The sequence below is a fragment of the Pyxicephalus adspersus genome, chromosome 3 (genome assembly GCF_032062135.1).
Source record: "Pyxicephalus adspersus chromosome 3, UCB_Pads_2.0, whole genome shotgun sequence".
NCBI classification, from domain to species: Eukaryota; Metazoa; Chordata; class Amphibia; order Anura; family Pyxicephalidae; genus Pyxicephalus; species Pyxicephalus adspersus.
The window spans coordinates 106,982,215-107,004,382 of NC_092860.1; the positions used below are offsets into that span (position 1 = coordinate 106,982,215).

Sequence of the window (22,168 nt, forward strand, 5' to 3'; positions counted from 1 at the left end):
CTAGTGTAGGAGCAAACTTTTTGAAGGAGACAACACTAGATGGAAGGTGTGTAGGGATGCAGGAATTTGTCTAGTTTGAAATATAGGGTTTAGTAAACCTGAGCTTAGTGACAAATCCCATTTAGGTCCAGATTGGGGTGAAAGCTGTCAATAAATTCCAAACATTTTCACAGCTACTAAGCAAAGGGAAAATGTTTGGAAAATGCACAGCCATAGGGGTCTTAAAAAACATTTTAATCATAAATAAATACATTCCCCATAATATTCCCCCACCCTACCTTTCCCTATCACAAATAGTTGCTTCTGGATTAGACAGCTGCTAAAATTAACTGATGATCATTAATCAAGCAACAGAAAAAAAACCAACGAAAAGCAGCTAAAGTGTTGCTTGACCAATCTAAATTAAACAACAGTTTCCTTCTAACTCTTATCTCTTCTCTTTGCTATTTGTCAGCTCTGGGAGCTTTTAGTTCAGTATGTTCTAATACACTGACACAATGACTGTTGTCTCCTCCCCACCTTTTATAATAAGGAGGTCATCTTTTCCTAAAGGCCCTTTATTAACCCTTATAAACATGCCAGCCATAACTCAACAGCAAAAAATGCCCAAGCAGTAAGGCTTATGGCTTAAAAAAGATTCTTCTGGGCATAAGAAATCTGAGTTTTGAACATACCAGATTTGCCTTAAACCCAAAATGCAGTGAACTCAATCCTCATCCCTAAAGATGAGTATTGCTGTAAAAGGGAGTGCTTTTTTCTGCTGAAAGACGTTTTTTTCAACTATTTTTTTACTATTGTTATTTCGGCTGTGACTGCATCTCCATTTTCTCTTCCTAATGTAAGTAAGGGATGAAATGCTGGAACACTCTAATACTCTAGAGATTGAACAAAGGTCAAAGTTTTAGAATTTGATGAATACTTTTTTGAAAGAAAAGGAGGACATGGAGAATGTTATTATTTTGCTTCGGTCTGTTCAAATTCTTGTGCTGGAATGTGAAGCAAGACTTTCGTAAGTTCACACTTGCAACCTTTTACTTCCTTTATCTAAATTTGTGGTTTACATATTTGCATTTTTCTACAGTGTACCAGATTTTTTTTAACTTATACTTTTATAATTAGTTCCCTAGTGTGCACATAACCCAATGGTGTTTAATGTCCAACTTTTAAAATGCTGCTTTCTCCTACCCCTGATGCTCTGACATGTATGTCTGTGTGAAATGAATTATTTATGCAATTCATTTTGTAATTAATTCATGATTCAAAATAGGGTGAGATTGGATTATATATACCTATAACCGTAATTATAGACATAGTAACTACTGGTAAATTATCCACTGCAGGAGAAGGGTACAAGTAATGGAAAATCCAATCCAACTGGCACTTGTCCACAGCAAAAGACTACCACATTGGGTACAGGAGCAAGCTAATAGACAAAGTAAAAATTAAAACATTAAAAATGTACATATTTCTGCCCTGGAGAGCAAAGAACATTTTATAGAACCTTCATTTTTTTACCAATTATAAACTGGAGGACAAGGCAGACATACATTTTTAAATCATGTATTAATTATATAATAAAAATGTATGTTGAAGCTGTTGAGGTATACATGAAACTCACTGAGAAATGGTGGTTACCTAACTCTACTTATTATTGTTGCCTGTTAAAACATCCTGCCTGCAGCTGTATCAAAATATGGCTCCGTTACTAATCTGTAACATCCTGTGTTTTTATTCTCATCCACATCATTGACAGGCAGCCAGTATTTGATGTGAACCGATACGAGCAGACATAATAAAGTGATACAAGCCTTACACTATATATAAACTACTTAAAAAAATCTTTGTGCTCCTAAGGACACCTTGAAACTGGGTGCCTACTGTATACAGTCCCTGTCAAGTGCTCCATGTCAAATCCAAAGAACACCACAGGGCAATATGAACATTTACATTAGATAACAGGCATAGATCACCATCTTTAAAATCAGATTTAAGATCATCAGACTGTGCACAATATATTTTTCTATCAATATATTCTTAGACACCAATCATACATGCTCAGAAGTTATTGTAAAGTTTTTTTGTGCATGCTAAAAAATGTGCAAAAGTGATTTTTGTTCATGGCCACTTTTTTCATCACATCTCTGTGAAGTTGAACAGCATAGAAACATGAGTTGGAGCTGCAGTTCCACCCAAAAACACATCTGCTTGTAAGGGATTATATAAAACTCAGATTAACATAAACAGAGAGGTTTGTCAGACTTTACAGCTGTTGTTTCATGGATCGCATTAGTGGATCACTGATTGATTCTCACTGTTACTGCTTTTCAAAGCACATCTAGCACCATGACATTCTAAATCGGGTTAGGTAATCAGATATATAAACAACAATAATTACCTATAATTTTACATTATGCTTGCAAATTGTTACATAATCTACTTAATATCCAATAAAAAAACACTGATGAGCATGAACATCCATGTTTGTGAATTATAATGATTACTTCAAGAGCCCAAACAAGCAATGGATAGCCCCTAAGTTTATTAATGCTATAATACTCAAAGATAATAATTCAGCCACCCATACTTTTAAACTTGACACAGAGGTAGAACTTTATATTCTGTACTATAAATATGTCTCCCTGTAATGAATACATTATTCTACGTCTCTGTACTAGAACAGACAAAATATTGTTTTTTCAGCAGACTGTCATCTATTCAAGATGATCAGAGGAGATGCATGGATGTAGGCTTGACAGATACATCTATCAGTTTGCGCTATCTTGTGGATATAAACAAACACATTATCAGTACTCTGCTAAAAACAAAAGTTATGCTGTCTATCAACAAAGTAATAGATCATACCTTAAAAAGATGACATGTACAGGTCTACAGTATATGGAATGTCATTTGTCAATGACAATGTGAAGGGAATGAGCCAAATACATGTTCTACCTAATTTGTCAAGTCATAATACTGTAATGAGATAGACCTGTATCATAATGACAGTCTTAGCACTGGCTCAGCAGGATTCAATTGTTTCTTTTTCTGCAACTTAACATACTTTATAGGTAGAGACTTACCAATGGCTGAGACCATATATTTAGGGGTTGAATTAATCAGGATTATGACTAGTACAGTCTTTGAGATTAGGTTGTAATTTAGTTTCTATAGGAGTTTGATTTAAGCTTTGGAAGTGTTTTTCAAACACTGACTTTAGATGACCCTTTTCTGTGTAAAGTTAGTGCACCTTGAAATACATTGCCTAGTTGATATTGTGAACACATATAGTACTTTTAAGTACACACGGCCTGATTTATTAAAACTCCCCAAGGCTGGAGAGGATACACTTTCATCAGTGAAGCTGGGAGATCCAACAAACCTGGAATAGGTTTCCTAAAATCATTTGCTATTTGTTAGCAAATGGTTTCAATCCTGGACCAGATCCATTCCAGGTTTGTTGGATCGCCCAGCTTCACTGATGAAAGTGTATTCTCTCCAGCCTTACAGAGTATTAATAAATCAGGCCCACAGAGTTCAAAAGTTCTTTATGAACACTAAAATATCACCCAGACCAGTAGATTTTTTTTCATTTCACAGTGTCCATGGTCACCTTTAAATGACAAAGTTGGTGAACTGACTTGGATTTCCACATGGTAATCCTTTTGTTCATAGGCCAAAGAACTACAATGTCATCAACAAGTTAATTCAACAAGTAATTTCATCTTTCATAGGTGTAGTGCCTGTTAAAGCATATTTCAGGGTTGGTTTTATGATCCAATCACTTATGTTACTTCAAGACAAGGACAACTTCTAGGATGTCTGTTTTGTGCATGCACATTCACATTGAGCACTTATGTCCAGGCATGTTAATATATTTTTTGACTTTTATATCATCTCTGAGGGTATCATAAGACTATATAAAACCCAACCTTGCACAACCTTTCATTACCAGTCACATCCTTACATTACCTGTATGTCATTTAAACTCTAATAAAGCCTATGTGCAGTTGACTGGTAGTTGTAAAGGATGATATCCATTGCGTAAATCACTTGTGATGTTTCCATCGAACAGGCTGTGAGGTTAATTCCCAGGTGTAATGATCACAGCATTCTGCTGTCAGGAGAGAAAAACACATGCTGGGCCCATTGGTTTGAATACCAGGCTTATCCGTTACAACTGATTGTCTCCATATGGTCAAATTAACACACAATTCCTAATGTGGTTTTCAACATTTATAAAAAAAAGACATAATAAAAACAGAAAAACATAGGATGATCATGTTAACAGGTGTTTTATATCTTCTGAGATTTGGCTTGCTGATCTGTTTGTAAAATAGTAAAACCATTCCAAGCACTCATCACGACTCAACACTGCAAACAAAACAAAATAAACAGAATATTAAGATATATATATATATTTGTGAACACATGTTAAACATTAAAGATATAAAATGTACAGCACTGCGCAATATGTTGGCGCTATATAAATCCTGTTTATTATTAATAATAATAATAATAATAATAATAATATAAAGTACCCATTTTTTAAGTACAGATACACAAAATCAAATATTAAAATGCCAAGTTGCAGCATTTTCCTTCCCATTAATTATTTTATTGGTCTGCAATGTGACCCTGAACTTGTAAGGAACTGATACTCCAGTGCCAGTAGCCCCTCTTCCTTCCTTCCTTGCATGTCATATCCCTCTTCTCTTCTGAGCAGTGTGTAATTACTGTCTATGCTGATGAAGCTTTTATACCCTACAAACCTTTTATGTAGAATCTGGAAGGAGTGAAGGGCAATACTACTTGACTAACAGCTCTGAATCTATTTGGTGTGCTCATAACATATTAAAGGTGTTCGCATCAAGCAGCAGTTTTAAGACTTTTGCACAAGAGATGCTTTTATGGGTAAATAACTTGCATAAAATATTTTAAATGCACATATCATATTATGGGAAAAATGTTGAAATGAATAGTCTGGCAACAGGGTTTCTTAAACCGTATACCCAGGTGGGTATCTGTATATAGCTTGGACAATAAACCACATTGACCTCACACCAGCCTGTAAAAATGCTGGGTGAGAATAGCTTGATCAAAAAGATAATAAATCAACTATAGTTTATTAAAAAAAAAAATATATATATATATATATAGCCATAGTAACAATATAGATCTATCTTTACTTCATGTAGTAAAGAGTAATAACCCAAGACTTTACAATTAATGAAATGGTTTAACATCGATCTGCCTATTTGTGGCAAACACAAAACTTTGGAAAAATAAAATGAATAAACCCTACTGAAAACTAAACAAAACATTCAAATAAGTTGATGTTCAAATGTTGTTTGTAGTATACCTCCTGAAACTAGCACTAGCTAGTTTACTGTACTAGCAAAGTCCTAGCATGATGTATTTGTATTCCTCCTGTAGGACTATGGATCCCAGCAAACTATGTCTGTAATATTCCTGGGACCATATGTAAATTCTAATCCCAGTATACTGTATTTACACTCCACTTGTTTAGAACTAAAGTCGTTATCTTTTCAAATTAGCAGCAAAATAAAATGATAGGCTACTATATTTAAGACAATTCTGGGCTCTTCTGACCCTTTCTGTCCCCCAAATGAGCAAATTTTGCTAGCATACATTACATGCATAGTATAGTTGATTTTTTTGGGCACCTAAATAAAAAAATATAGCAGCACCCTCCTAAATATTTTCTGACGCATATAATGGATATGGGTGTAACTGGTATTGTACAGAAATCTGGGTTTTAGAGCTATGTAGCTATGCCATATCAATTACGGTAAATACATAATAAACTGCACATAGAAATCATTGTTTAATAATTTAATAATAATAAATTGTTATGCAGCTTGGTTCTTTTAAATATTCAGAATTGCACTACTGTGCTAATAAATATTAAAAAAGAAGTGTGTAAAATGCAACAAATGTCTATTAGCCAGATGTCATTGTTAATCTGTCCATCAGTACTATATGAATAAATATTAATCAGTAAATCCAAAATTATGTCAATAATATATACATTTTTTTTCCAATATTTAAATGTTACTATGGCCTCATAATTTAAACTATACTTTTACCTAGTAGATCTGGTAATAAGGAGTTTGACAGTCTGGCAAAGGGTATATCGGGACAGTGATTGGGGGTCTGTAAATGTTTACTGTTCACTACATAACAAGTGCACACCAACCCTAAACTTCTTACCTAATATTAAGTGTTTCATAACTTTTAAATCTTTACTATAAATACACTATAACTCCAAATTCTTTTAGGAATAATTGCAAAGTACCTAATTAACTCCTAGAATAGATATACTTAAATGTAAATTGTATTCTTCTTTACTCATAATATATCAGCCAGTCAAATCAAGGTCAGAAGCAGGTTAAGTGCACATCATGCATTTGTTAATTCTAAATTATTTCTGTTTCAATTTCATTATTAATTTTCATATCAATCATACAAATAAATCAAACAAGCCAAAATAAAATGTCTCATGAATCATTCATATTCCAACAGTTTATATCATGACAGTATAACCGCTATACAATACAATCTTCAGATTTCTTTAAATGTATATGTCTATTTTAACATTTCTCACTTCAAACTACTGCTTAATCTCTATATTTTATTAGAATTGTTACCTCTTTAAGCAGTATTCTTCTAATTGGTTTGTAATTGTATTGCTGACTACTTCCCCACTCCCACCCCCTCATATATTCCTCAGTGACAAAATTATCTATTGTAATCTTTTAACTATTCTAAATTATTTCAAAAGCATCTGAAACCAATGTCAAACTGATGCCATCAACATAAACTGAACATCCATTGGCACATGCCCTAAACATGCATTCAATTTGCTGACATGACTGTCCAACTTTCAGCTGTGTCTAGCCTCCCCTTAGATGCATTCTCAGCTATTTTACTTATGCTGATCAGAGCACTTCCTAATGATGAAAGATGTTTGGAGCAATTTACAGTAGGAGTACAATAAGCAGACTATCCCCAAAACATCCTTAAAAATAGTCCTCCCCTAAATTCAGATGCAGATGGCATTTATTTTACCATATAGTATTCACACTCATACTTACTAATCTGTATTTCTGTAATGTTCCCTTAGATGCGCACAGAGATTTTCCATCACACAAATCAGTTGCTTTTATTAGTGAATTGATTTTACTGAAAAAAAATGGGCCACAACTGGCTGCAGATCTCCTTGGAAAATACTTGGAGCATTAAATCTCTGTAAGAGAATTGTCTATTGTGGAATGCCTAATAACCTAATAATGATATAGTGCTGATGGTGCTGCCTGTATTGGCGATGTTAAAAGACAAATATTATTTGTATGTTAGCTCCTGTGACTGGAGGTAAAAATATACCCCACACACAGTATGCACTGAAGACACTGTGTTCTTATTGGCATTTCTGTCTAGTCCACAGACAGCAGCACAATGCTAATGGAAGGATGCTATAGAGGATGCAATTGACTCTGCGCCAGCCTGTGCTCTAGCAATCTTTAGAAAAATAATTGCCTAGCAACAGGGGTGCGCTCTAGATGGAAGGATTGATTCTGTCCTTAATGAATCCCATGGAGGAGGCAGGAGGTTTGAAAATTGTCTGGAAATACAATGAGGGTGCCAGGCTCTCTTGTTGCTGTTTTTCACACATATAACAAGGACTTGTCCAATATGATGTCTGTTATGTTTGCTTTGTAAATACTGGATAATAAATGTTGCAATTCCTTTCTGACCAGATAGAGATAGAGATGACAGGTCAGAATACAAAAATCTAGGGTTATGGAATGAAAAAACAGACTTCAGCTGCAAGCAAGAATGGATTTATGTTTTTGCAATCTAATGCCCCAGTTCCACATGGATCAGTATTTCCAAAAATATAAATGACTACATTTTATATTACTTTGGGGTAGGGGAAAAAGTGTAGAGCAAATATATATATATATATATATATATATATATATATATATATATATATATATATATATATATATATATATATATATATATATATATATATAATCTTGGAAAATCCAGGACATCTCTGACCCTTGACACAGAGAAAGAACATGCTACATGTGCTGCACAGAATAAGCCGGCATGGGCATGATGGATTGTAGGTGCTAAATACTGAGTATAACATAAAAGTATATGCCCGTGTAAGACTTTCTAAAATGATACCAGACCAGAGTCCTAAGTGTTTTCGGGGTTGTGATGCCCCAGGCACATTATTTCACATTTGGTGGACATGCCCCAAAATACGCAGATTTTGGACTCAGGTCTATCAAATAGGTTACACAGTTGTAGGCCGGTCCTTCCCAAAAAACCCTGCAGAGGCACTGCTCAATCTACAACCTGCAGTTTGCACAACTAACCAATTTAGACTGTTGACCCATTTATTCACAGCAGCAAAAATGGTTTTAGCGAAAGCTTGGCCTTGATCCACTACCTACCTTTGCGAGCCTTCCTCTCTCTATCCTCTTTTCCTCTCCTCTCTTCCTCTCTCTATCCTCTTTTCCTCTCCTCTCTTCCTCTCTCTATCCTCTTTTCCTCTCCTCTCTTCCTCTCTCTATCCTTTTTTCCTCTCTAGTTGAGTCCAATGCTATGCAGTCTGTATTTTTTTTTTATACACCAAGGGGTCCCAGCTATGCTGGTCCCCTGTAATGGATATGTGTGGGAATCTGCCCTCAAGGGCAAAGACTCTATCCCTGATTATGATGGACCTCTCTCAACGACATCCTCATGGACTTAACAGCCTACACTATAGCTAGGCGACATACGGGGGGGTCTGTTCTCCTGGTTTGTTCCAAGTGCAGTATTGTTCAATGTTTGTTAGTTGTTTTCTGCTCACTTTGTCCCCACCCTTTGGATGCTAAATGTACTGTTATTGCATTATAATGGATTTGCATTTTTTTTATTCTTTGATAAAAATGTATTGAAACAAAAAAAGTATATGCCTGCTCATGTAATGTCCATCTTTATAGTACCCTTACTGTTCTAATTACAATGTACTGCCTAAAGCTTTCTAAAGATGCAAGCTTTTCATCACCTGGAATGATTATTCGGGTTTGTCTCTGATGAAAATCTCACATTAGATTGGCTTTTCCAAGATGTTGTTTGGTGATCTGCTGTGCAAGATCACTAACAATCAACCATTTGTGACCACTATTGTTTTCTACTGGGGAGGACGCAGCAGGGCAATTTAATACATAATACTATAATGTATGCATCCTTATGTGTACACACGAATGCATACTAAAGCACAAGCATTGATGCTCCTGATGAAACACCCCTCTGCTGTGTCATTGCAGTTAATGTATGTCAGTGTAAAGGCTACAAATATATCCAGAAAATCATGTAAGCTGTTTCTATGTTAAGATGTTTTAAGATATTCCTAGTCTTTTGCTTTGGCTGACCCTAGCTTTGTTTTGCCAAAAGCAAATAAACACTTGTTAAAGCTAAAGGTATTGGTAAACTTTAATAAACTATTACTTTTTTTGCTTTTTTTTATTCTTATTATTCTTATTTTATTAAAGAACTATATCTTTCTCACAATATTCCTTTATGATTACCTAATCTTGTAGTGTTTAAAAAAAACTGGAAACAAAATCCTATCATTCCTCTATAGTTGCAGAACAACTCTAATTTCCAATGACAATCTCAGTTGTTTTTCTCTGGAAAGGTATACAAGTGATCATCATGTATCGTATTAAATCTTCAACACACTTAGCAGGGCGCCCTGGAAATTACAAAGGAGAATATGGACATACAGTATATGGTACTCGGCCAGTCATTGCACTAAACCTTTAATATTCTTACATTTTGGGTAAGGTACAAACACTGCTGTTTTTTAGACATTATGCTAAGAACATGCAATTGAAAATGCCTTTCGTGTAAGAGCTACCCTTTTTTGTGCAAAATAGGTGCTATGGGATTACTGGAGAATGTTTTTTCTGAAATTACCCAAGAATGTCTGGAGGTGACTAGACATGGAAAAATAAAGGTAATCACAGTTTTGAAAATCCAATCTGCTGACTCCAAACCTAGTGATATTTACTTCAGTTTGAAGGTGTAAAAGAGTATTAAACCCACAACTTTAGCTTCAATATGTATTCCATGCTGTCAATGCTATCCCTGTGATGTGGCAAGTTTATGGCATGCAAATCCAATGCCTTCAAATCTAGGAAAAATAACATGTAAAAAAAATAAATAAAAGTGAACAAAGCGAAGATCTATTGTATGCATCTCTCAAAATAAGTTGTGGTTATCTCCTGTGACATTTATGGATGCATGCCTAAAGGGATCTTTTGTTTCAATCGTTTTTATTAGTTTTCAGAAAAAATTACAACATATTACAAAAATACATAACAGACATACATACAAAACATAATAAACAAAAACAATTATAGCAATCAGGATCCACCAAATATCTTGAAATAAACCAGTTACTAATACAACTAAACTAATACAAATCACAATGCACCTCAGGGCTGACAATAAGTAAAATCTAAAGGGATCTTAAGATGTCATATTAAGACATTTTCTCATGCAGAGTTCTTTAAAGACAGTAGTGTGCTTTAAAATAAAAAGGGAGTTTTTAGATCAAAACAGGCAAGAAAAAAAGACAAATGGTAATAGGTTATATTTCCAAAATTGCTCATTTTGCCTGAAAATTGCAAAATCCCTGATTTGTCTGTAGATGTGTTTTAGCAATACTCTTATCCTTTAATAATCAATCAATAGAGACATAGACACCTAGTGGCAGCAAGGTGTAAGCGCATCTTACCTTGTGCTCAGTTTATGTTCCTCTTCTAGGGTGGACAGGCGATTGTCTATATTTAACAAATACAAAATAAAACAAATCCTTTGAAACAGGCTATGCACGCTCTCTGCACATAGATTGCTCATACTCAAATGTATGAATGAAGCAAAGTAAAATCTTTGATAAGCTATTAAGGACTGAAAACCAATACTTTACTAATACTGAAAATATTTTTGTTTTCATGGTTCCAGGCTAGGAAAAGGACCAAACAATAAAGTCTGCTTATCCTTTCTTCTCTATACACCCTCAGTCGCTTACAGTTGTCCTGGCTTCTGGATCACAGTAGAAACTGTACTGAATATTCTTATCAAAATGGTGTCCACAGAACTTTAATAAAAGTTCTGGCAGTCTAGAGGGAATCTCAGAAATGCTTCAAGAACCAAGAGGAATGGAGATAAATAGGAACAAAGAAAATGGGAGACAGTCAGGGTAAGTAGGGTAAGTTAGAGTATACTTACAGAAAGTCTACACACCCACGCCCTGCTCATCAAATAGACATCTGCAGATGCAGACTAATCTAACTTGTCATGACCGTAGAGCAGAATTCATATTCTCTAGTGCTTTAAAATTGGTGCACATGTGCCACATCTCTAGCTAGGTAAATGCTTCCAGAGTGACAATTGTTCTTGATTTCAGACAATGGTAAAGTATTTGCCAGGCCTTGAACAGGTAGTTAGCAAAAAAAGTTGTATTTGTCTGCATCCATTACTTCTATATTTATTTTAAGTACTATTTAGTACTGAAATTTTGTACTTTGTAAATAAAGGTTACTTACTGTTTACAATACTGTGTCACACAGATGATTTATTGTAAGATTTCTTTAGATATCAGCAAGATGTTGATATGAACAGAGTGTTAAGGAGTTGTTCACATGGACAATAAGCAAGCGTTTAGTTTATAGTTGTATTAACTGCTAGCCAATGATCTACTGCTTCTCGATGTCCCCGTATTTAGAAAGGATTTTAATGATATGTGAAGACATTTTTCTTGGTAGATCATGCAAACATTTGTAGTGGATCCTGCATTATCAAACACTACCTACAGCATCTGGTTAGTAGTCTATAAACCCACTGAAGAAGAAATGCCTTTGCCAAACAACCACTAGGACAAATAGTAGCTGCATTCACATGTGGTTGAGATGTGGTAACCAAAACATTTCACAACCATCCATGTGAACAAGCCCTTAGTAAAACTTTGATATTTAACAGGCAGCAGTATTTCAATGCAGTTTTGTGAACACTCAATTCAGTGTCCTGGGCGTTATGCCACCTCTACAGTATTCAAGATGGGAAGTGTTTAAATATGTCTAAAAAGTTTTGTACAGGCCTAATGTTTTCTCTTTAACTAGGCTTTAAAAATAATGCCTAAAACTGCCTACACAGGCAGTTGCAAATTGCTTGCAAAATACAGACATTTTTGTCTGAAACTGATCTGGGATGTCTAGCTGAGCATAGTAGGTACCCAGGAGCAGTAAGGACCACACTTTTTTTTAATGCAGGTATGAACAAGCCTTAAGGTTCTTTGCTGACAAAGCCTGGAATCTGCTTCAGTAGTGTTTCTTATCTACAATTAGATAAAGCCTCTGACTCTCCTATAGTAGTAAGAGACACACATTTAATATTTGTCCCTGGAAACAATCTTTCCTGATCATTTACAGCGACAAAAGAGTGACAGAAGAACTAATAAGGGATGGAGAAGGGGAAGACCGAGCTGCACCCACTGTGCTTTTCTACATTGACTTTTATTGCAGTCACTCACTGTCAATCTTTTATGGATGCCTCCAGATGATGACATTGTTTGATTTTAAAACCTTCATATAACTCTTTCCATAGAGTAGAATTTGCTGTTATGAAAATTTATCAATTTATATGATAGAATTTTTGACAAAAGGAATTGCGTCCTTGTCACATTTGCAGTGGAAAACCACATGGTTAGCCACTCTCAGGTGAATAGCGTAGGCTGGTGCTATGCGCCAGGAACTGCAAACTGTACTGCAAGGTTACACATTTGCACACATCGCCCTTTGCAGTTGTGACACGGTTCTTGTTGTTCAGAGGAGAAAAGCATCTATGTGGCTGGAAGCGACTGTCACACTTACCTGTTCCTCACTAAAGCACAGGCTTCACTCTCCTGCGCATGCTTGCAGTTCTGTTGCTGGGCGTGCCTCTGTTGCAAACTTTATCAACTCCGTCCCATCTGCTGGCCAATCAGAAAATAGCCTCTTAACCAGCCCTGGCTATTTAGCTAGCTCTAAGACAGGTTTTTGTGTTTGTACAATGTGTCTTGAGCTCCTAGTTCTATGAGCAAATTCCTGTTCACCTGTGGCTAAATTCAGTATTTCCTCTGTCCAGTTCCTGCATTAACCCCTTGTTGTCTAGTTTGTTGGTTCCCAGCCAACATCCCTGTACTGTTTCAGTGTTCCTATCTGTCCATGGATATCCCTGAGTCTCCTGTGCCTCCTGTTGCTTACAGTGTCTCCTGTGCCCGCAATGGCCCCTGTGTCACTGGTGTCTGTCTCCTGGATCCCTGGGAATTGACCCCTGGCGTGTGACCTGACCTCTCTTGCTTGCTGCCTGTCTCGACCCCGGGCTTTCCTCAACTATCCACCTGCCTTGTAATTTTGTACCGTGCTTGCCCACCTTGGTATGCCCAAGGACCGCAACCAGCAGTGCAACATCCTCACCATCAGAGGCACCATCTAGAGAAAAGCTGGTTACTGCTTAGACTCTGCACCTTGGCCCTTCCCAGGGCTCACACCACCTCCATACGCCCCCTAGTGGTCCTGTCTCTCTGTGCGTGACAGGGACTTCTAGAAGTCATTCTAGGATTCACCGCAGCCACATGCAAAGGTGTGCACAGACTGGTTCCTAAACATTCAGTGAAAATTGAACAGTTGGTAACTAGGTTGAGCCTGCTGCAGAACTGAGAATGCTGCAGTCAGCCACAAATCCTAAATGGCCCTTATTTTTTTGAATAAATACCAATGTTCCCTACTTTGAGCATAACACAAATGTGATACACTGGGCCTGATTAATAAAGCTTTTCAGGGCTGGAGAAGATGCACTTTCATTAGTGAACATGGGTGATCTAGCAAACCTGGAATGGATTTCTTAAAAGTAATTTGCTATTTGTTAGCAAATGTTTTAAATCCTGGTTTTTAAACCAGATCTATTCCAGATTTGCTGGATTACCCAGGTTCACTGATGAAAGTGTATATTCTCCAATCTTGGTGAGCTTTAATAAATCAGGCTCACTGTGTGATTTAATGAGTTGTGTGCAGACGATCAATTACTTTATTTACCCCTAACACATCATAGTAGTGTGTGTGTGTGTGTGTGTGAATCCTGTAATACTTGATAGATGTATTGGTAATGTGTTTGATTCTATTTTTTTTTTCAGAGAGGTTTTGTTTATGGATCACCATAGCTGCTAAGTGCTGAAGTTCTACAAGCAATAATTTGTCATGAAGCAAAGTACCTGCAGCACACCATGTTATCCTATTATCTGACAAAGCAGAATTACGAGCCTCTGGCAAGATAAGCAGTATAAAAGCACACCCTTAAAAGCTACACATGAAAATAATGTATCTATAAGAATCAATGATGGGGATGAAACAACAAAGCAATATGAAAGCACATGGAAAGTAGATGAAATGTAAAACATACTATTTTTCTTAATGTTGTTCATCCATTTGTCAAGATCTTCCATCTCAATTTCCATCACAGATGGGGTGTCTTCTTCAAAGATAGGGCTGGGACAGGAAAATAAATACAATATGTGATGATTCTTAATAAATTATAGAAATTCACTTGGGCATTGTATGTCCTATATGTGTTATCAATTGCAGATGTTACTTTAGGCAGAATAAAATATACTGAAACATAAAAACTACAAGAACAGGACTTTAAGCCAAACAAGATAATGAAAAAATATGTGACCTTTTGGTTGTGAATCTTCAAAATCCATAAAGTATTTTATTCACATACAAAATGGCAAATCAAATAGGGACACTATAGGCCATAAATCATAAGTATGGTTTAGAGATGGTTTGGATAGAATATTCTAGTTGGCTAATTATACTTACATCTGAGTTGTGTGTCCCAGTACTATTTGATGTGATTGTTTCCTGTTTCTATCTAAAGCCATGTAATTTTAACTTGAGAGAAATTGCTATGATTGTCTTGAGCAAAAATCTAGCAGGTCTAAATCAGTCCTCTCAAGACTTTTAGCTGTCTGCTGAAAAGCTAAATGACAGACTACGGACTAATGCTTATTTCATATGGGGGAGGACAAAGTGGGGTGCTCCCGCCTGCCGCCCCTTCTCCATAGAAATGAACAGCTCTGTGAGTGTTGCACATTGCTGTCATTGTAAAGGACCACTAAATACCATTTCCAACAACAGAAATCTAGCATGTATAAGCCCAAACCCAATTACAAAAAATACTATATTCCAGCTTACTTGTCCTTATGTATGTGTTGCCAAATGTTCTCCTAATCAGGCTAAGTACCTTTTCTGCCAGTACAAAACTTGTTGACTGTTATAATTACAGTGATTTTTGTTTTTTTGATGCAATAAGCTAATATCGCAGAAAATATAATTAGCTCCCCAATGTTAACCACAAAACAGCTCCTATGTAATGGAGATGAGGAGAAGAGAGGTGTTTTCAAATCCTAAGGTAATAACACTGCTGCTTCTTAATATTGAAAATAAAGGAAAATATCCTATAAAAGAGAAAATAATGCAGCCCCTCATCTTAAGACTATAAACACTTCCTGTGATAATGTGACTACGGTATCCAGATTACTCTCCAGCATTGTCACCATTCCATATGTCTCATGCATGGAGGATCAGTATATCAAGAGTTGTTTTATAGCATGTCAGCAACTATGTTCCATTTGTTCATTCAAATAAAAACTATACTGTAACTGAAGTCTTTTCTGGAAAAAAAAAACTACAATATTGTATTAATTGTTCCACGGTATGTTTACAACATTTTGACAAAACTTGTCTGCTAAGATGAATGACATAGCACATGTATCAAAAACCACAATGCAGGAAGTACCTCCCCTTCAAGCAGACATGTAAAATATATTGAAAACTAAAGGCAAAATGTAGGAAACACATAAAACATCTACCAACATTGAACATAGAGAGAAAAACAGAATTGCGGGCCAGCTGAGTGTTAGGTAAAGCAATCATTTGCTAGATATGAATGGTAAATGCCATAAACAAAGTAAAACAGAAGGGAGAGGCTGAGAGGTTATTCAGAGCATAAATGTAACCTGACACAAACCTCTGGGCAAAGGAACAATTCCTGTTCTGTCTTGCAGTATACAAAGGGTGGAGGACATAGTACATAGCCAGTGTTTTTAAACTGAGACAGACTTGTCTACATATATAAGGTAACATGCACAAATAATATTCACCTTTTAAAATCTTCTTGTGGTGGATCATCTGCAAATGAAAAAAAAAACCTCTTTAAAAGTTTTAACATATTTTTATTATTGAGAAACAGGATTTATATAGCACCAACATATTACGCAGTGCTGTACAATAAGTATATCTATTTACTATGCATTTTAATTTGCACTAACAATTCATTTCCATAACATTTTGTGAGCTTCACTTTCTTTTTTTCTTTCATTTTTTCATTATGGCAAAGAACTTTGATACCCAGAGGTTAGGCTGGATGCTAAAACAAATTCTACAAACTCCAACAGTGAACATCTCTTACCTGGTCCCTTTCAGGCTTCTAAATATACTAATGAAACTTGTTCATGGTATCTGCGTAACATATCTGCAAACAATGTATGGTAATCCTGCCAGAAACCTTGTGAGCAGATAGTTTTCTACCTATTTTGCACTCATTACAATGTTCTCAGTGATCTCTAAGAACTACAATACCCCCTTCTCTATGTCTTAGAAAAAAGGAGAGGGAATAGTTTCCATAGTTCTAGAGTGGTCCTTCACCATAGATATAATACTAATAGTAAGCATTGTCATACTGGGAAAGTTGTTACTTGCAGGATTGCCATGTAAAAATACAGGACAAAAGCCTAAAATCCAATGCAGTTACCGCATTTTAGGACTCATTTAGATGTTTCACGGAACAATCAGTAAAGGAAGAGTGAAAACACAGAAGATATATCAATACTAGTCATAGAGTTACCCATTACTGTATTAACTTATAGCGATAAAATAAAGAAATCTGTCAACAGCTCATTGTTCTGACCTTCATGGCCAAGGGGGTACTTAGAGGTTAAATTATAATGTATATTCACATTTTACTATCTGCTTTCTGTTATTTCATTGGGGTATAAAAATGCATCCCTCACTTATAAAATGCAGGCAGTGGTATATGTTGCATGCATTGTATCATATTAATCTGTTTGGGCATCAGAAAGAGCTTTGTGATTGAAGAAAACCAGTCATATGACTTTGACATCTGAATTAATTTATTTTGCTCTCCATCAGCTTGTCCTTCAATGCCAACAGAGAACATTATTTATTTATCATTGTGATTTTATAAATATATATTTATTTTGGTTACCAAATGCAGTAGCATGGCTGCAGTACAGGCATACCACTTCTTTATATATTTCCCCCAAATATATTTTCTGGCAAATGTTACTGCTGCAAACTGTGCAGTCACATATTCAGCCAATCAGCTTTGCATTCATTTTATTTGCTTTTATTTATTTTTGCATTGCTACAATTAAACTAACACAACTACAATCATTTACTATGGTTCATTATAACAACATGAATAAATATCTTTACCAACAAGCCATACTTAAAGCTGAACTTCAGCATTATCTTTCTTTAATGTGACTTTCACACAACAAGCATTAGAATCTGTAGCAGGTACATGGGCCATCCTCATCATCTGTGCTTTCCAGGCTACTCTGCTCAGCTATTTTCTGTCTGTCCTGTCAGTCTTTTAGTCACAGTTTTCTGTGTGGGCATTTCCCAGGATGATCTCTATACAAACGCAGTCTGTCAAGGAATGCCTATGTGCTGATACAGTGTGTGAGAGGCAGTTCTGTGAGCTGACAATACCCCTGTCCATTCTGTAATGTACTATTCTGCAGTCATGTTTTTTTTTTTTTTTTTAACATACCTCTGCCAAATCTACACTTAGTAGAGACTGAAAGAAGTTAATTGAGGCATCATACAGGGTTTGTGATTTGGTACAGAGCAGCTGAGGTTTGTGATTTATTGTCCTGTCAGCAGTGGCTGGGAAAAACTGATGACAAAGGTTGGGAGATGAGTACAGCATAGGGGGAGGGCGGTTAACAGATACCAATGATCTTTTTAACTATCTTTAAGGGGGACATTTTCCACTGGCCAGCAGAGAGAGATGTAGAGGGCATTCTTCCTACTGAACACCTCACTAATATACCGTGAGCTGTGGATATAATAATTATAGCACAGGTTTCCTGAAGACCATTCTATTATTTTATTAAGACATTATAATATTTCAAATGGTTCCCCTATGTTAAAAAAATTGAGAAACTCTGCTCTAGATTTAGATTGGTTAGATGGATGGACGTAGATTATTAAAAAAAAAAAAATATATATATATATATATATATATATATATATATTGCATAAAAGCCAAACTAAATACAAAACTGAACAAGGCATCCATGCTATTTAAAGTAAATTATTATAACATTTAACATTTTTTACCTTTGGAATTAAATTTACAAATTCAAGAACACATGACGTGCAACTGCAGATATCATCATAAATAAATATATTGACAAAACAAATTTTTCTTTTAAATAATCTTAAGAGTTTACCTTCTATATGCTTGTTCTTTCTTTTATACCTAGTAATGCAAAAAATAAGTGGTAATAGAAGAACCAATATTAGGACAGGACTAGCATATATCAGGATAGTGGTGAGTTCTGGTGGCGGACTCTCAGATGGCTCAGTTTCCTCATCATCTGTTATAATTGTATTTCCATACACAGTAGCAACTACAGTTGGCTCATCACTTGGCGTAGAAGGAAGTTCTGTACTCTCTGGAGCTGTTGTGTAGAAAATATCTGTGCTTATTCGGTTATCTGCATCTGTAGACATCAGCCTCCCTGTAGAATATGAAAAGATTTGATTCCAAAATATTGTTTGCCATACTTAGAAACATGGATTTACAATATATTATTTGATGTTAAACAGTAAGATCACAGTAACAGCTAGTAAGATGTGTTTAGGCAAATAGATTACTTTTATCACACGAGTGATCACATATCGAATAGTGTGCCAATAACATATAAATATAAATATATATTCTGTGTGTGTGTCTATATATATATAAATAGGCAATGTACACTATTTGTTGCACTGTAACCAATAAATTAAATATAAAAGGAAATGCTTTAATGATATATCAGAACTTATTTTAAGAATTTAGGTATATCAAACATAACTGTGTGACTGTGTAAAGATAATGTTTTACTTCCTGTCCAATATTTCAGCTGAATAATATTGCATGTGGGTGTAGGTCAGCTATTAGGAAAGAGGAAGTTTAAAGGAACATGTTAACAAATTTGGGGGAATAGACATTAGGCATTATTTGCTTCCTACTTAAGCTGTTTGTCTTTTAGGTTCAGTGGCCCAAAAGCCACCCAAAAACACTGTGATACATTTGCAAACCATCCACCCAAATCATGTTCTTTGCCTTTAGATGGAAGGGGTAAGGCTTCATAATTCTGTCTCTTTTTTCTTTGGGGAGATTGAGATTTACTTTCTGTCCCAACAACGTGAAATAAAGCGAAAGGCAATGGGAAGTTCCGCCTTGAACGTACAATAACACATTTTCCTTACACACATTTTACAGAAATACTGACATTGTCATTCTCAACATGGGTTTCTCCAGAGCCGGATTCGGCAAACTCCGGCCTTTAGGCCAGATATGGCCTAGCCGGTAGTTCGTTCCAGCCTAACGCCGCCTGGCTGATCCGGCCTAATGACGGCCGGCAACCCGCGGCTCCAGAGCCGCGGATTGCCGGCCGGATCTGCCAGGGAGTGTTAGGAACTACCAAAGCCGGGGCCGCCGGAGCTCTGCTGCCGCCTCCTTGCTGTTGTTCCCCTATTTACCAGGGCCAGCGTTGATACATCTGCCGCTGCGGTAAATAGAGAAAGTTCCCTGAAGGGAAATCCCTTTCCTCCGCAATGCATACAGAGGAGAGGGATTTCACGTTCCCTAGTGGTGGGCGGAACCATTGGGTGGGTGGGACTCAAAGTCCAGCCTAGTGTGCTCCCACCCACCCCTGAAATGGCCTAGAGGCCATAATAGTTTGCCCACCCCTGCTCTAGAGATTGGTAGAGGATCCTTGAGTAGTGAGCAGTGGCAAAATGAGCTCCTGCCTGATGATGCCTGCACAAGCATGGAGATAATGCAACCTGTGGAGGTTAAGTGGTGTGGGACCAGATGAGTCTCCCCTCTACTCTATAATAAGTAACCAATGGTCTTTTTATCTAGGGGAGACATTCTTTCAAGTTATCCCAATATATGGACCATTGCTGCCACTGACCCCAAATAAGGGGCATTCTTCCACCATCTGACAACTGACTACTAATGTGCTATCATGACCACCAACATAAGAATATGTTAGCTGAAACCTATAAGTTATTTAAAAATGTTTTGCTAAGGTGAAACAGTTGTTAAAGGCTGCTTTATTCCATACACAGGATATCAAAACTAAAAAAGTTTATTGTCTGAGGTTCTACTTTAACTTTAAATGCTGTCGTAAACTGCAAACACGTATAATCAGAAGGCTCATTTCACAAAGCTTTACACAACGATACATACCTATCTTGTCATGTAACTATCATTGTTAAAACTCAATAGTAAGCTAAAAATAACTGTTACCCGCAAAATAAATATCTTTACTTATCTGCCCCAGTGTTTTGGCATTGTGAATTGAATGCATTATGTGTAATAATAATAATAATAATAATAATAATATTAGTTAGAGCAAGGTACCCTTGACAGCTCCTGACCATTTATTTTGTTCCTTGTAATGACAGCGCAGTTAACACTTTGACTGGTTACTTAAATATTGGCAATACACTGATCAGGTTGCCTCCGTGTTCTCTCATGTAGGCAGCATGCATAATATTTTAGATTTGAATCACTGTACAATACAATACATTCTTATTGAATAACAGTAACATTTCTTTCTCATGAAAGAATTTTGTGAGGCTTAATGAGGAAATAAATGTATGTAAAATATCCACCTTACACCCCCCTTACTATCATGGGAATGAAGTTTTTGGTTTGCTACCTCTTACTATAACAGTGTGCAAGTTTGCTCCATTTCCTAACCATTGATTGTAAATGGGTTTTCTGGGCACTCTATGGGGTGGGGTACATATTTCAGAATGTGGCTGCTGTCAGCATGCAGGAAATATTTTAAAGCATTTTTCCACATGTGAAGGCACAGACTGGCAAGTTTAACACACAACACTTAATCATGCTGTCAGCCCCCAGACACATAAAGACTTCAGTAATGGAGCTGTACAAAAACTTACCATGATAGAATAATCCAGCAAAGAGTAAAAGCCTGCAAAGAGGACAGCTGTTTGACTTCATATCAATTTGGTATCCTGTTCTCTAATCTTCTGTACTTCTTTCTTTTATTATTCTGTAACTCTTTCTCAAAGGAACTTCAACATTTCCTGTTTCCTTTTAATGTATCTGTGAACATTTTCTCATCTTACAGCTAAGAAGATATGTTGAAGTGTGTGTGTTTAGGAAGTGATGTAATTCACTCCAGGCTTGTTGAAACAGCTACATACAAAGAAAAAAAGTTTTCATAGTAGCACCTGGATTACCCACTGGTCAGAAGAATTTGTAGGTTTTCTTTTTTTAAACAGACTTTTCTTTTGTCCCATTTGAACTCTAGGATCAGTAACCTGACATAGGGGTATGACATGCCTCAGTGCTCCTTTAGTGCTGGATTAGGTTCTTCCAGTAGATCTGGAATTAAACCTAAAACAATGACTTTGAAAACTACAAAGCACTGTTAGCCTTTTGTTTTTTTTAGTCATATTTTTCAAAAGGAAAAAAAAATAATAACACCGAAAAACAAGGTTGAGGAATAACAAATGTTCACTGTACATTACTCACTAATAATGATAATTAGGCCGGGGGAGGGGGGGGGGGGGGGTAACAGTAAATGTGCATGTAAACCCAACCTTTATTTTTCATTTTGTTTGGCATTATATATCACTGTATACATTTTCCTTAAATATTTTTTGTAAATATATTGCAAAGTTTCTTACCTGGGGATCCT

General features: G+C 36.1%; 1 protein-coding gene and 1 long non-coding RNA gene across 6 annotated transcripts; one reads left to right on the forward strand and one right to left on the reverse strand.

Annotated features, from left to right (window-relative positions):
- Positions 1-854: 854 nt before the first annotated feature.
- Positions 855-16,269, forward strand: LOC140326910 (uncharacterized). Of its 2 annotated transcripts, XR_011919944.1 has the most exons (4): positions 855-1,009; positions 9,963-10,042; positions 11,053-11,290; positions 14,261-16,269. It is a non-coding gene; the product is annotated as an uncharacterized lncRNA (long non-coding RNA). The 2 variants fall into 2 exon arrangements; XR_011919943.1 differs by lacking the exon at positions 14,261-16,269 and having other exon boundaries at positions 11,053-11,393.
- Positions 4,221-21,599, reverse strand: TMEM154 (transmembrane protein 154). 4 transcript variants are annotated; one of them, XR_011919942.1, is made up of 7 exons: positions 21,405-21,598; positions 18,668-18,958; positions 16,289-16,316; positions 14,527-14,612; positions 12,960-13,057; positions 10,826-10,871; positions 4,221-4,371 (listed from the first exon to the last, which is right to left on the reverse strand). XR_011919942.1 is itself a non-coding variant. In XM_072405921.1 (6 exons), exons 1-6 carry the CDS (start codon positions 21,463-21,465, stop codon positions 4,359-4,361), a joined length of 525 nt encoding a protein of 174 aa, XP_072262022.1. In that variant the 5' UTR covers positions 21,466-21,588; the 3' UTR covers positions 4,221-4,358. The 4 variants fall into 4 exon arrangements, 2 of the variants coding, with proteins under 2 accessions (XP_072262022.1, XP_072262021.1); XR_011919941.1 differs by having other exon boundaries at positions 12,960-13,060; XM_072405921.1 differs by lacking the exon at positions 12,960-13,057 and having other exon boundaries at positions 21,405-21,588.
- Between the last annotated feature and the right edge of the window lie 569 nt (positions 21,600-22,168).